Source organism: Euprymna scolopes, chromosome 45, assembly GCF_053919585.1.
Source record: "Euprymna scolopes isolate OS-2025 chromosome 45, ASM5391958v1, whole genome shotgun sequence".
NCBI lineage: Eukaryota > Metazoa > Mollusca > Cephalopoda > Sepiida > Sepiolidae > Euprymna > Euprymna scolopes.
In genome coordinates, this window is record NC_136526.1 from 39,498,068 (window position 1) to 39,514,403 (window position 16,336).

At 31.9% G+C, this 16,336-nt stretch overlaps 1 protein-coding gene across 2 annotated transcripts; it reads left to right on the forward strand.

Moving 5' to 3' along the window:
• Positions 1–2,086: 2,086 nt before the first annotated feature.
• On the forward strand, positions 2,087–15,579 carry LOC145269478 (uncharacterized). 2 transcript variants are annotated; one of them, XM_080125196.1, is made up of 6 exons: positions 2,087–2,150; positions 4,395–4,454; positions 5,571–5,726; positions 11,034–11,173; positions 14,261–14,400; positions 15,425–15,579. In XM_080125196.1, exons 2-6 carry the CDS (start codon positions 4,448–4,450, stop codon positions 15,549–15,551), a joined length of 570 nt encoding a protein of 189 aa, XP_079981322.1. In that variant the 5' UTR covers positions 2,087–2,150; positions 4,395–4,447; the 3' UTR covers positions 15,552–15,579. The 2 variants fall into 2 exon arrangements, with proteins under 2 accessions (XP_079981322.1, XP_079981321.1); XM_080125195.1 differs by lacking the exon at positions 2,087–2,150 and having other exon boundaries at positions 4,341–4,454.
• The last annotated feature ends 757 nt before the right edge of the window (positions 15,580–16,336 follow it).

The following is a 16,336-nucleotide window of genomic DNA, read 5'->3' on the forward strand; positions in this document are numbered from 1 at the left end:
AGGATGACAAAACATGAAAATAACGAAAACACTTGGACATGGATGCGAAAAAGACACATAAGCCAAGAAACTGAATCCCTAATAACTCCAGCACAAAATAACTCGATAAAAACTAATCAGCTCAAATCGAGGATCGACAAAACACAAGAAAACAGCAAATGTAGACTCTGTGGACAAAGAGACGAGACAGTAACCCATATAGTAAATGAATGCAGCTAACTGGGTAGTACACTAGGAAGTATGCAAACAACTGTATCTCGAACGCACAGACAAGTGGTACAAACATAAGCCGGCAACAGTACTTGAAAACAACAATCACAAAATCCTATGGGACATGGACATACAAACTGATAAACCCATCCAAGCAAGAAGACCAGATGTCGTAATAATTAACAAGAACGAAAAGTTCTGACAAAGCGTAGACTTCACAGGGTGAATATCAAAAGAAACGGGTAAATACACAGAGCTAGTCAGAACTGAAAAGGATATGGGAAATAAAGAAAATCAAAATAATACCTTTAATAGTAGGAGCACTAGGAACAATCCCGAAAAAACTGTAAAAAAAGAATCGGAGAAATCGGAATCAGAGTAATGGCTGGAAAGATAGAACGAATATAATGAAACCAGCTGAAATATTAAGGAAAACCCTTGAATATTTTTTTTTGATTGATGATTTCTGCCCATCAACCATTACTCTTATGAGCCTATCAGAGAGAAATGATTTAATTATTGAGAAAACATTTCCAGTTATACCGTAGCTGGGAATCTTGTGAAGTAGGCCCTTCTGCCACACCTTATCGAAGGCCTTTGATATGTCAAGAGCAATTGCCCTAGAAAGGAAGCCTTTGTCGAGAGATTCACTAATTCTATGAGATATAACCGTTAGCACATCTGCTGTAGATCCCGCAGAATGGAAACGATATTGCATGTCACTAAGAAGGTTATTACTGCTGAGGTGGTTGTACTACTTCTCTATTTAATATGGATTCCAGCAACTTGCTCATGACACACAGGAGACTTATTAGTCTGTACTGAGAGGGAGATGACTTATCACCTAAATTCTTAAATACAGGGCATACTGATGAGGTTTTCGAGGGTGTTGGAAAGCACTTCTCCTTAAGGCAACGTTTAAACAGTTTTGTAAGTATGGGGGCAAGTTCTGGTTGAAGCTTTTTTAACACTATAATTAGAATGCCCTTAGGGCCAGTTGCTTTACTGGAATCAAGGTTCTTGATTAGCTTGGCGACCTCACGCACAGATATTTGTATGTTGCATAGCGTGTTGTCTTTTATAGAAAGAAATACAGGGAGTTGATGGCCTTCGTTGGATATTAATGCGTGGATGTTTTTGGCTTTATCTACCTCGAGTTAGAATTCTTTATTAATGTAAGTTATTTTTCTTTATTAATATAAGTTATTTTCTTTATTAATATAAATTATTTTTCTTTATTAATATAAGTTATTTTTCTTTATATAAGTTATGTTTCTTTATTCATATAATTTATTTTTCTTTATTTACGTAAGATATTTTTCTTTATTTATATAAGTTATTTTTTTATTTATATAAGTTATTTTTTATATAAGTTATTTTTCTTTATTAATGTAAGTTATTTTTCTTTATTTATATAAGTTATTTTTCTTTATTCATATTAATTACCTTTATCTATGTAAGTTATTTCTCTTTTTTAATATAAGTTATTTTTCTTTACTTATATAAATTATTTTTCTTTATTCATATAATTTATTTTTTTATTAATATTAATTACTTTTCTTTAATTATATAAGTTATTTTTCTTTATTTATATAAGTTATTTTTCTTTATTTACATAAGATATTCTTCTTTATTTATATAAGTTATTTTTCTTTATTTACATAAGATATTTTTCTTTATTAATATTATTTATTTTTCTTTATTTACATAAGATTTTTCTTTATTAATATAAGTTATCTTTAAGATCTAGACACACAAATATATAAATTAAGTGTTTGTAAGAAGACAATAAGTTGATGTACATATTTTACAGATAAAATTCAGACATCTGCAACATTTTTGATTGCTTTTTGACTTTATCTTCGTGACAGCGTACTCCTAGATTTGCACAGACGTCTGCTGCATGGAATAGTAGAGCTAATCAAGCCGAAAACACGTAAGTGAAAAACTGAAAATCAATAATTATGTGAAACGTATGGATAGAAAAAGGGCAGAGGAACTGGCTAGGAAGAAAATGCATGGAAGGTTCTTCCCAGGATATAGCAGAAGTGGCTCATGAAAGATCATGGCAATGGCTTAGAGCTGGGTATCTAGTAAGAGCACTGAATACGTTAAGTTTGGAAAAATGAGTTAAACCTTAAAATCTATACAAAGTACTGTTAAAAACCCCATAGAATATATATTACCGTGAAAATATATTCGGTGGGTTTCTAACAGTATTCTGTATAGTTTTTTTTTTTTTTTAACTCATTTTCCCAAACTTAACGTAATCAACAATGTAGAGACATCTTCAGTGAAGACCCTAAATTTTTCTATATGTGGTTCCAGGTTGCACTTGCTTACAACATGCGTTTATATTTGCCCTCTATTGGCCGCACAACAGTGGAGTTACTATCTTTGAGAGTGTATCTGAGAAAATTTACCACATCCTGTCTGCTCATACCTTCACTAACAATCACGTTTGTGGAGACTTCAATGCTCAACATGGGGAATGGTTAACTCACTCAAACAAGACAGATGATGAAGGGAAGTTCTGTCACGATTTCTCCATGGCTTACGACCTAACTCAGATTTGTCACGAAGCCACCCATGTGCCCGACACTGATAGTCAGTATGCAAGTCTCCTAGACCTTTCTCTGCCCTGAGCTATGTTCATGCCCTGTCCGTCTCCACTGGGATCTTCTGACCACTCGGTTGTCTCAGTTAAGATAAAAAACGAAATGTAATAAGTCCTCAGACGTACCTTTCCATCATACAGTATATCGATACTCTGTGGCTGACTGTGATAGCTTCCGTACATTTATATCAGATATCCCTCTGCGTTCCATGTTTAGAAAGAACGTGTCCTCTATAGTATCAAACCTGATGGAATGGTTAATTGTCTGTAGAGACCGCTTCACAACTTCCCCAAAAATCCAGAAAAAAAACTAACAGCCAGCCGTAGTTCTCTCCAGAATGTGCTACTGCCATTGCGAACAGAAATCATTTGTTTCCATCGATTTCAACGTAACAGATGTAGTGAGACTAAAGCCGCCTTCAGGAATTCCAGCGATAAATAACGCAAGAGATTTGTATGCACAGTCCGTAAAGTCCAAAGTAGCAATGCAGCGGCTTGGTTCCAAGTTTAGGCCAATAACAGAGTGCTGACCAGAAGCGTGGGCTGTATACAAATCGTTATAAATGGAACTTGATTAATCTCCACACATCGGGAAAACTCAAACTATTTATCAAGAAGCTTTTAGCTAATTCCACGCTACGCGATCAGAGACACCCCCCCCCCAACTCTCGTTTTTCTTCATATTCTCTTCGGGAGTTCATATTGGGAGAAGCACATCTAACGGGTTCATATAATACAGGGATTACGATGATGATGACAATACCGAGGGGGCTTCAACCGGCCGAGCGATGAGCTCAGGAACCCAAGCCTTTTCAATTACATAGTCTACACTAATCCCTTCGTTTCTAAGGAGCTTTCCTCTCGGCCTCTCCTGATTCTCTCTCCGGCTCTCATTGACTCTCTAACTTCGAACCCTAGATCCTTATAATGAGAAATCTCCTTCGTTTATGACGTCAGAAGTGTGTTCCCTAACGTGATTAATTTCCACGCGGATCCATATATGTCTGTCCAACACACTTTTGGCAAACAAAGAATCCTCAATTCTAATTGTTTAATATCTAACCTATTTTTAAACAATATTTTTTTAACTCGCATTGCCCATTCTTTAACTGACATATTTTATATCCATATTTCTAAAAGAATCGACGGATTTTCTGACATAAACAATATTTAACTATTTCTAATAGAATTAACAATGGACTGAAATCCTAAGACTTCAGTTTCCATTATCTTTAACACTTGCCTTCAGGGTTCGATTCTAGCTTTTTCCTTATATCATTTTCACTTATCTAGTTGGTCTTCTTACTTACATGAGAAGGGGACAGCCCTTTCATGTAACATGTAGGAGGGACACGAAAAAGATAGTCAGAATGAAATATCGATATTATTATTATTAATATTATTATTATGATTATTATTATTATTATTTACATATTACAAAGTCATCTATGACATATTGAAGAATTGTTCATTTTTATACGGGGATTTTCAATTTACACACGCTTTTCTTTTTTAAATATTCACACGTAATATTAATCATCACGTTTTTTTTTCTCTCTGCTTACAGATGAGGAAGCAGCTAGTTTTTGCGATCAGACATTTAAAAGCATCGACGCGGCCATGAGTGGTAAGTGTTCGTGTTTTATACAACCTTCTGGTGATTAGAGGTTTGTACAGTATAAATAGAATGCTGCAAAAATATGAGACTAGAAGTGTGACCCAACGTTGCCCGGGATTGAATGATGATCATCGAATATTTCACGTTCCTATATTTTTATTGTCATCGAAATGTAAAAAAAAGTATTTTAATGGTGAATGCTCTGACGAACTGCAAGCACGACATAAATACTCTCGACAAACCCGACAAGCAGCTAAATCCCACCACTACTCATTAGAGATCCCTAGATGTAAGAGCTTTCTACTCCAGTAGTTTCTTCCCCAGAACCGCTAGACTTTGGAATTCCCTAACGTTTTGATTTAGGCACAGATAAAGAGTGGGGAAAATTACTGACAGTGGTTTCAGCTAGACTAGTGTTTTTTGTTAAAGATTGGCAAGGGGGGTAGAGATTGGATCTAAGACGAGCGCTTGCCATGGAATTAACGATAAAATAAAAACAGGCTTGCAGCGTCCCTTCTGTGGGCGAGAGGTTGCAGGGAAGAAAAATCATTATGTTTTGCAAGTGTTGTCTCGATATAAAAAAAATTTTGATCGAGTTTTAAAAGAATTGTCAAAAGCAACATTGAAGACGAAAACATGCGCAATGTGTAAGGAGATCCAGATATCAGGCTACTAATGATAGAACTTTTAAATCATCTTTTCACAAATTATAACCCTTGAGCTGGAATGGTTTCCGTGGGCATGGCATTGGGATATGAGTAAGAAGCAGTGACACTGTCCATATCACCAGGCAGGACACAGCTTGCTTGGATTGAAACTTACTATATTTACCAAGAATAGCAAATAATCACCAACAGAAAGGAACAACCAAAAATCAACTTAATATTGATTTACTTTATTAGTTTTAAAACAACATAATGGTAAAACGAGTACAACATAATGGTAAAACGAGTACAACATAATGGTAAAACGAGTACAACATAATGGTAAAACGAGTAATAACTGAACCCTTAAGAATCGAATATTTTCAAATGCGTGACAAAATCGCAGCTCAAAATTTAAGCCCAATTTTTTTATATGCATAGAACAAGTTTTTAAAACGTTTTAATTATTTTTCAATTTTAGTTTACGGAAAAGTCGTTTTGTTCGTCGATAAAGGTGACGTTATTGAGGAAAGAAATGGAACAAAGAAAAGTGTCCAATCCCTTTTCCCTGGAGGTCCCGAATGGGTACAAGCAGCAGCACATTCTGAAAAGACTTTTAAAGCATATTTATTTAAAGGTAAGTCGTTTTCAAAATATCATTTAATCTTCTGGGTAAGAATATTATACAGCATGAAATACGATCACCATTCAATTTCAGTAACTTTTCGTATTCTTTTTGAAGCACATTCATAAGATTCTAAGACATTTATAGAAGTTTTTTTCTTATCATGAATAAATCTCCCGGGTATTAATGGCGTGAACTATCAAATATGATTTGAATTAAACTTCTTACAATTTAATCGAAGTATACATATTTTTACTACTGTTCCTCTCAAACGAACAATATTATATATATATACATACATACATACATATATATATATATATATATATGTATGCATATATATATATATATGTATATATATATGTATACATATATATATGCATATATATATATGTATATATATATGTATATATGTGTATATATATGTACTCACATATATATATGTATATATATATGTATACATATATATATACATATATATGTATATATATGTATGTATATATATATATGTATAGTGATTGCGACGTATTGTCAGAGGAGTGCCAGTCTTTCAGTCATTGAAAGTCCATGTGCCCGAAGATGACTTTTTAGTCCTGCCAGCGACTTGCACACCCCCAAGCAGACAAAACATTGAAGGCACTCATTGGTATATATATATATATATATATATATATATATATATATATATATATATATATATATATATATATATATAAAGTCAGTCCAGCCTTGACAGTCGTGTGTAAAATCAATTTCTTTTTTTCTACTCACATCTTATTTTTCTTTTAATAATATTATTTGAACTCCTTCACTTTTTTCTTGTGAAGTTGTGAATTATTCCATTTCATTATTCTTTTAAAGCATATTTATTTAAAGGTAAGTCTATTTCTAAATATCATTTAATCCTTTGGGTAGGAATATTGTACAACATGAAACACGATCACCATTCAAATTCCAGTAAGTTTTCTAACCTTTTTCGAGACATATTCATAAGATATTTATATTTATAGAAAGTGTTTTCTTCTCATGAATACACATTCTTTCCATTTTCGCTCCTTCGCCCTTTACTTAACACCTGAGGATGATTCGTGAACGAATCGAGACCGCTCGTGACAGTAACAGCTATGGAACCTTTATTAATATTTTCGATTTTGATATGAAAATGACTTTACGGAAAATCGAAAAAAAAATTTTTTTTTAAGTCATGAAGCCAGATGTCTCCGTTGCATTCAACGTTTGCTTAGATGGGAAAATGCTGCCTAAATATGCCACTTTCATATATATATTTGACATTGGCATATTTAGGCAGAATTTTTTCATTCAAGCAAACATTAATAAATGCAACGGAGACACTTTGCTTTATGATTACTTGTTTTCGATGTTTCGATTTTCCGTATAATCTTTTTTATATCAAGATTGAAAATATTAATGAAGATTCCATAGTTGTTACTGTGACGAGCGCTTTCGATTCGTCCACGAATCAGCTTTAGGTGTTGAGGAAGCAAAAGTGCGAAGGAACGAAAATGGAAAATAAAAATTGAAAAGGAAAACATGCATTAAACCGCGTCAGGTGATTGTAAGTTAAAATCTATAAAGTCGATGAAAAGTCGATTAAAAATATAGATCGATTAAAAATTCGATTATTAAAATCAGCAAGTTCGTTTGCACTGTTGGCAAAGTCCGTCCCTTAGGCACTACGCAAGGCATTTTAACATATTGCTGCTTTTCTCGAATGCTATTTATAGTAAGGTGATGACTTCTAATATATGACGCTTCAAGAATTATACTGTTTTTCTACGCGAAGAGATAATCGAGAAGTCTATTCATATTGCATAGAAACTTCAGCATCTTCGTTCAGCCAAGGAAACAGGACACAGAGAACAGATTTTAATGGTTACAGTCCGTGAAAAGATAACTCATGATTTTATGAACCTAAAAATATCGCTTATAAACATTAACATGTGTGTTTGTTTTTTTTATTTTTTGTAAGGGAACTTTTTTCATTGGCATTTTTTTTTTATTTTGTAAATAAAAGAAAATTGACATCCCGAAGTGTAGATTTCGTTTCTGAATGCAAATTAAATAGTGAGTGACAATAAGTATTCCAAAATTGTCAGCACAATTTTATTCGATAATTTTCTTCTTCTTCTTCTTCTTCTTCTTCTTCTTCTTCTTCTTCTTCTTCTTCTTCTTCTTCTTCTTCTTCTCACTTTCGGTCGACGAATAATGGTTTTCTCTAGAATTTAAATAAAAACATTGTTATTTCGGAAATAAAGGAACAGTGATCCGTCCCACGTTTTTTTGTATTCTTCCGCATGATTCCAGCAAAGTTTAAGTTATTAGTCTCATCATCAGCCTTTCCATCATTCCTGACTTTTTACAATTAAATTTTCACCCCAAACAAAGCACAGGTCCATTTTGAAGTAGAAGTGTTATATGTTATCTTCCATTATTATACTTAAGATGATGAATGTTCTTTTGTAGTTCATGTTATGAAGGATAAGTGTCTTAGAGTGATAGACAGTCTTAGGAGAGTTCATGTGTGTGAAGAGATGGGAGATATGGAGACATTAACATTATTAGAGATGTGGACATTAACACGTAGATGTAAAGAGAGAGAGAGAGAGAGAGAGAGAGTGTGTGTGTACATATAAATAAACTTTGAGAGGTGATTCGCTATCTAGATAGACAGACCGATAATTGAGAGGTTTGCATTTATGCCGATGGATTTACATGTTGGCATTTATGCTTTGACAGTTCGTATGAACGGGAGTGTTTGTATAACATAAATAGACACATTTTCTTTCTAACACATATATTTTTTAGATGATGAATTTCAAATAGTTTGTACACATAAATAGACAATACCTTTTTCATGTAATGATGGACACAGGAGACGGCAGTTATAAAAACACATTGAACATTTATTCTTCCCTGACCGGTTGGGGGCTTTGCGTCCAAGAATTCAAAGCTTCACATATTAAGTTTCAAAGTGACCGTCTCGCTTCCTAGACGTTCGAATTCCAAACTCCAGACTATCGTCTGTCGTTCTCAAACTCCCTCTCAGTTTCTCACTAACTCACTAACTAACTAATTCTCTCTTCCTATATTGAGAAATCCATACATGTCCGGCCACGTGACCACAATTCACATGCCATCAACATGCGCGAGTCGCACGTTTCCGAACATTCTGATTTCTCAATAACCTATTTTTTCTTTGTTGTTTTCACAAAAGAATTCAACCTACATATCTAATTCATTTAACCCATATTTTATTATCCACATTCTTTTAACAATGAATAGTTTATTTATTATTTATTTCATCAGAATTAACAATTTACTGGACATTCCATTTAAACCTATTGTTCTTTAAAACTTATATCCAGGGTTCGATTTCTGCTTTCTCTCATTTTATTTTCATTTTAACTAATCTCTCTATTTTTATACTTACATGAAAAGGGAACAGCCCTTATCATGTAACAGAAGGCTACTATCGGGGACGTAAGTTACAGGGGTATTATAAAGGGAGATAAGTAGCGAACTGTCTGTTCACATTACGCTTGAACGTTGGGAAAGCAGAATCCCGGAAGGGAGTTCCAAAGTCTAGAAGTTCTGGATAAGAAACTACTGGAGTAGAAGGCTTTCTTACACCTAGGGATCTCTACTGTGAAGGGGTGGGATTTAGCTGTTTGTCAGATTTGTCGCGGTATTTATGTCGAGGGGGTACAAGTGCATGTAGTTCGTCAGAGCTTCACCATTAAAATACTTGTAAAACAAGCAGAGGGATGCAACATTCCGTCGATGGGATAGGGGCTGAAGCTTAGATGACAGTTCAAGACCTATCAGGCTGGCGACTCTCTTTTGCATCCTTTCTAGGAGCGAGAGACTAGCAGCAGATGCAACAGCCCAAATGTGAGAATAATACTTTATACATGGACGAATGGTGGCCTTATAGAGGCACAGGATACTTTCAGGCGTAAGTAATTTTCTAGCACGGTAGAGAGAGCTTACCTTATTCGCAACAGCCTTGGCAAGGCTCTCAATGTATTTGTTCATGTTCCCTATGAACGTTATGCCGAGGAGATTAAAGGAAGTACTTCAGGTAATGTGTTGTTGGCCAATAGGTGGTAGAGGAGGTTTCTTGCAATTATTGACCAAAACAAGTTTACTCTTGGAAGCATTGAATGTGACCATCCATTTTTGTCCCTATTCCACAACAGATTGGAGGCCTTCCTCTAGTGTTTCTGCAATTTCCTTAGATATGTGTTCATTTGTTTTCCCATAGTGCCTGTTATAGAGCGTGGGGTCATCAGCAAATATGCCCATCTTAGAGACGGTTTTATCAGGGGTAGATCATTTAGGAATATTAGGAATAATAAAGGTCCTAGGGTGTCTGTATACAGGTTAAATCTTCTTCTTCTTCTTCTTCTTCTTCTTCTATTTCTTCTTTTTTTCTTCTTCCTCTTCTTCTATTTCTTCTTGTTTTTCTTCTTCTCTATTTCTTCTTTTTTTTTCTTCTTCCTCTTCTATTCCTTTTTTCTTCTTCTTCTTCTATTTCCTTTTTTCTTCTTCCTCTCCTCCTCGTTTTCTTCTTTTTTCTTCTTCTTCCTCTTCTTCTATTTCTTCTTTTTCTTCTTTTTTCTTCTTCTTCCTCTTCCTCTATTTCTTCTTTTTCTTCTTTTTTCTTCTTCTTCCTCTTCCTCTGTTTCTTCTTCTACTTCTTCTTCTTCTTCTCCTTCTTCTTCTTCTTCTTCTTCTATTTCCTTTTTTCTTCTTCTTCCTCTTCTTCTATTTCTTCTTTTTTCTTCTTCTTCCTCTTCCTCTATTTCTTCTTCTGTTTTTTCTTCTTCTTCTTCTTCTTCTTCTTCTATTTTCTTTTTTGTTCTTCTTCCTCTTCTTCTATTTCTTCTTTTTCTTCTTTTTTTCTTCTTCTTCTTCCTATTCCTCTATTTCTTCTTCTGTTTTTTCTTCTCCCTCTTCTTTTTCTTCTTCTTCTTCTTCTTCTTCTTCTTCTTCTTCTTCTTCTTCTTCTTCGTCTTCTATTTCTTCTTTTCTTCTTCTTCCCCTTCTCCTATTTTGTCTTCTTCTTCTTCTTCTTCTATTTCTTCTTTTTTCTTCTTCTTCCTATTCTATTTTTTCTTCTTCTTTCTCTTCTTCTAATACTTCTTCCTCCTTTTCTTTTTTCACATTCTTCTTCTTCATATTCTCTTTATTATTATAAATTTCGGTCGGCAGTAATTTTTTTTTTGCTGATAACACTAAATAATAATGGTTTTCTGTAGAATTGAAGTAAAAATATTTCGTCTTAATATATTTCAGATGACAGGATATGGGTCTATTTTTCATCTTACAGAGGGATATTTCTTCCACTTTCAAAAATTAAAAATACCAACGAGCATACGTACCAACCCGAATGTGCGATATGGTACTATGAAGATGACATAATATATCTCCTGAAGGTTTGTAACAATTTGCATACGTATATATATGTATATATATATATATATATATATATATATATATATATATATATATATATATATATGGGGAGCGGCATGTGTATTATTTTAAAATATAATTATCCACTGCAACGTGTTTCGTCGAATCATCAGATCCAAGCACTCTGATGAGTCGTAGTGGATAATTATTATTTTAATTATATTTTAAAAATAATATATATATATTTGGCCAATAAATATGCTGTTTCAAAAACTTTGAATCTGACCTGATGTATATATGACTTTTAAACGAAGCTGATACTGTTCTAGTTAATATAACCTGACAGAAAGTGAAAACCATCGTTTAGTATCTTGATTTGACAATCGATTTCCATCAATCAACGAAGGATAGGGATCATTATCATCGGCGACCAAAATCAGTAGAAATCAGACCACTCCTGTAATGACCTGATCCATGTTGTTACGGTGAGAAGACAGTTCTGTGCAGTTCTAGGAGGTCCGTCCTGCCAAGCTTCGCCTTCTCTCTTTTAGAAGGGGTTAGTTTATTTCTAATCGCCTGTGGCACTCTTATCGGGGAATGCCGATCAGACTTTCCAGGAACCTTGGTTTCTAAGCTCTAACTAGATTTATTATTTCATCAACTTACGAAGGCGAGACATGTAAGATTTGTTCAGGTTCTCGACGTGTTTGGCGTGGGTGCTGATAAAGATGGTAGAAAACACAGTTGTGTGTAAGTAAGGCTTAATAATAACCACCCTCATATTTGTCTATTTTTCATTCATTTTGAGAAAAAGGAGATTTGTATTTTGGAGCTCGATTAATGTTTCTAAAAATATCGATATAAGAACTTTTTAATCAATCAATTAAAATCTGTTAATCCTCGAAAAATGAAGTTGTTGCCGCGTTAGTCGCATTTAAGAAAACAGTGAAAGTGAATGAAGCTATTTGTAATTCTGAATTTTGGAGATGAGGTATGAACGTTTGTATTGCGTTGATTGTTCGAACAATTATTCACATCTTAGGTGTTATTGGCACAATGTTTCAGTCGTTGAAACCTACGACCTTAATCAGGTTTGAAATCCATGTTTTGCATTGAAAGAATTTTGACACTGGGTTTGAGGATGTGCCCGGACTGTTTTTTGTTTTTTTTTACACACATGAGATGTCTATCAACGGTTTCGTAAAACATTTTTTACACTAATGTTGATAATTAGCGTAGTGATTCAGTAAAAATTGGATCATAGGAACGTCTTAAAAAATATCCTTGTAACCTTTGAGGATTTATCCTATTTTTTTCTTTATAATTTACGGAACACCCTACAACCTGATGAAGGCCGTAGGTTTCACCGACCGAAACATTGTGCCAATAACACCCAAAATGTAGATAATTGTCCAAACAATTAAAACAATACAAATGAAGCTATTTGTTATGAACAATGTCCGTTAGTTTCGTATAAAATTTGAAAATGCCTACTTATTGTATAGCTAACGTGATTTGTGAAAAAGATAATTAGAAATATGATTAATAATATTATGATGGCTAATAAAGATGAATGAAAAATTGTGATTTGTAAAAAAATGATAATTAGAAATATGATTAATATTATGATGGTGATTAATAAAGATGATTAAAAAATTGTGACTTGAAAAAATGATAATTAGAAATATGATTAATAATATTATGATGGTTAATAAAGATGATTAAAAAATTGTGACTTGAAAAAATGATAATTAGAAATATGATTAATAATATTATGATGGTTAATAAAGATGATTAAAAAACTGTGATTTGAAAAAATGATAATTAGAAATATGATTAATAATATTATGATGGTTAATAAAGATGAATAAAAATTGTGACTTGAAAAAATGATAATTAGAAATATGATTAATAATATTATGATGGTTAATAAAGATGATTAAAAAACTGTGATTTGAAAAAATGATAATTAGAAATATGATTAATAATATTATGATGGTTAATAAAGATGAATAAAAATTTGTGACTTGAAAAAATGATAATTAGAAATATGATTAATAATATTATGATGGTTAATAAAGATGATTAAAAAACTGTAATTTGAAAAAATGATAATTAGAAATATGATTAATAATATTATGATGGTTAATAAAGATGAATGAAAAATTGTGATTTGTAAAAAAATGATAATTAGAAATATGATTAATATTATGATGGTGATTAATAAAGATGATTAAAAAATTGTGACTTGAAAAAATGATAATTAGAAATATGATTAATAATATTATGATGGTTAATAAAGATGATTAAAAAATTGTGACTTGAAAAAATGATAATTAGAAATATGATTAATAATATTATGATGGTTAATAAAGATGATTAAAAAACTGTGATTTGAAAAAAAGATAATTAGAAATATGATTAATAATATTATGATGGCTAATAAAGATGAATGAAAAATTGTGATTTGTAAAAAAATGATAATTAGAAATATGATTAATATTATGATGGTGATTAATAAAGATGATTAAAAAATTGTGACTTGAAAAAATGATAATTAGAAATATGATTAATAATATTATGATGGTTAATAAAGATGATTAAAAAATTGTGACTTGAAAAAATGATAATTAGAAATATGATTAATAATATTATGATGGTTAATAAAGATGAATAAAAAATTGTGACTTGAAAAAATGATAATTAGAAATATGATTAATAATATTATGATGGTTAATAAAGATGATTAAAAAACTGTGATTTGAAAAAATGATAATTAGAAATATGATTAATAATATTATGATGGTTAATAAAGATGAATAAAAAATTGTGACTTGAAAAAATGATAATTAGAAATATGATTAATAATATTATGATGGTTAATAAAGATGATTAAAAAACTGTGACTTGAAAAAATGATAATTAGAAATATGATTAATAATATTATGATGGTTAATAAAGATGAATAAAAAATTGTGACTTGAAAAAATGATAATTAGAAATATGATTTATAATATTATGATGGTTAATAGACAAATAAATAAACTAGATGGCTTGATTGTGAATTTCTTTGTTGGTGTTTTTCTCTTTTATTTTGTTTTTTTCAGAAGGGATATCTTTACGAATTCAATCAGGACTATAAAGTTGTTGTGCTGGGGGAAAGTAAGCACCGAAGTCCATTAGACAATATTACATGCGCTGCTGCAATATCCTCTAAACAAAATCTTTACTTCAACATCGAAGATGCGTACGTATTTTCATGTTTTAAAATGCATAGCAATTATACGCATGTACCTGCTGACCTGAAACACACGTTCTGGGTTCGAATCTCATGATCGGCAGAAATTGTCACCCCTACACTGATGATTACGTAAACATGAAACACTAATATCTGTTAGTACAAAAACTATTATCATTTAATAATAATTATATATATATATATATATATATATATATATATATATATATAATACTCTCTCCCCTCTCCCTCTCTCTGTATAAATTGGTTAATTTTGATACCTTGACAGCCAAATTTCTGGCCGAAAACCGATGAAAAATATTTTATCAAATCTCAATACCCCTATGTAAAATCCTGAGTGTTTAGACAGAAATTTTAATTGATAGAGTAATTTGATAGGAAAATGTACAGACGCACACAGGCACATAGACTATTATATATATATATATATATATATATATCGTCTTATTTGTAGTATTCCGAATTTTACTGGGTTTATATAATTGAAAATTCCGTAATCGTTCATATACCAATAAATTTTAAGCCAAAAAGAGATGACTTAAACTGTAAGCTACAAAATTATCATATTTCATAATTGAGCATTCATATATTGTTTTGACAAAACCAAGCCATCAAAGAATGGATGGATAGCAACAAATAGTGTATTTCATCGTTAGTTACAATTGTTTCAAGACTATTCGGACAAATTCAAACATTATGTCTTTTAAAAATTTTCACAAGAAAAGCTGTTCTTCAGACTTATTGAATAAAAAACACTTTAACAATAAAACATTATGGAAACCATTTCCCTTATAAGGAAAAGAAAACAATCGAAAATATTTTATCTGAGTCTCATCCTTGGAAAGTATTTTTTTTAAGATTTATATATTTACCTATTTTCCTATCTCCATTTAAATATATATAACTAAATTTTATCAATAATTCTGACAATATTTTAGACGTTTGCATGCCCTAATGTCTTCATTGAATTCGTTTTTATTTATATTTAATTTTGTATTCTTTTTTTTTTCAGGGTCGCCGTAATGCCAAAACATGAGGGGAGAATCAAAATTTACCGCAGATATGACTTTTTCAACAAAAAGTGTAAAAGTTTACCTGACGGTGGTCACTTATATTATGATTTTGAAGAACAAGTATAAATAAAAATTCTCGTTATTAAAAAAAAAACATGTTCAGTTTCTTGTAATTTTTTTTATGTTAGCAAATACATACAGTTTCCTGTCGCCTATTCTTTTTTTTTTAAGTCTGGGAGTATGATATCATACTTAAGGAACATATACTACATTAACATGAAAGGGGGAGATAATGCAAAGGCTGATTATTTATGGAGAGTAGAAGTTATTTTTTATGTATACTAGCCTGGGTGCCCGGCGTTGTCCGGTGTTTGTTGATGTGTGTTGAGCAAAAAAAAAAGTAGTGGTAGTAGGCAGGCTGGCTCGGACCTGTACCGCGAAGAAGGAAAAGAATGTGAAAAAAAACGTGACGTCTTTGTTGTTGCGCTCATCGCCAAAACCGGAAGTGACGTGGGTTTAAATAAAGGCTAGACATTCGAAAAGAGGCGATGACTTTCGAAAATATCGGCGAAAAAAACGACCCCCACCTGTAGAAAAGTGCCCAGTTAAGGGTGAATTAATTAATGTTTTTTAGCCAATTTTTCGATATTTGTTGTCCAAAGGTTGGAGCTTCCAAACGATACCGATCTCGTGAAAATCTGCCGCTTCTGTCGAAAGTTTATACAAGACATACATGCATACGTACATACATACATACATTTAAACGGACAGGTGAGATTTATATTATAGATGATTATTTTGATTATTTTTACATTTCCGGATAAAAATTAAAAATTAATTAAAACGTAATTAAATATGGAAAAAGGGTGACATTCGGATATAGTTCTATCTATCTACCTACATATATATAT

What these genes read in the sequence shown, in the direction of transcription:
- LOC145269478 (XM_080125196.1), top strand. An exon ending in TAAAGCATATTTATTTAAAG is followed by an intron (nt 5,727 to 11,033) that starts GTAAGTCGTTTT and finishes AATATATTTCAG; the next exon opens with ATGACAGGATATGGGTCTAT. An exon ending in TACTTCAACATCGAAGATGC is followed by an intron (nt 14,401 to 15,424) that starts GTACGTATTTTC and finishes TTTTTTTTTCAG; the next exon opens with GGTCGCCGTAATGCCAAAAC.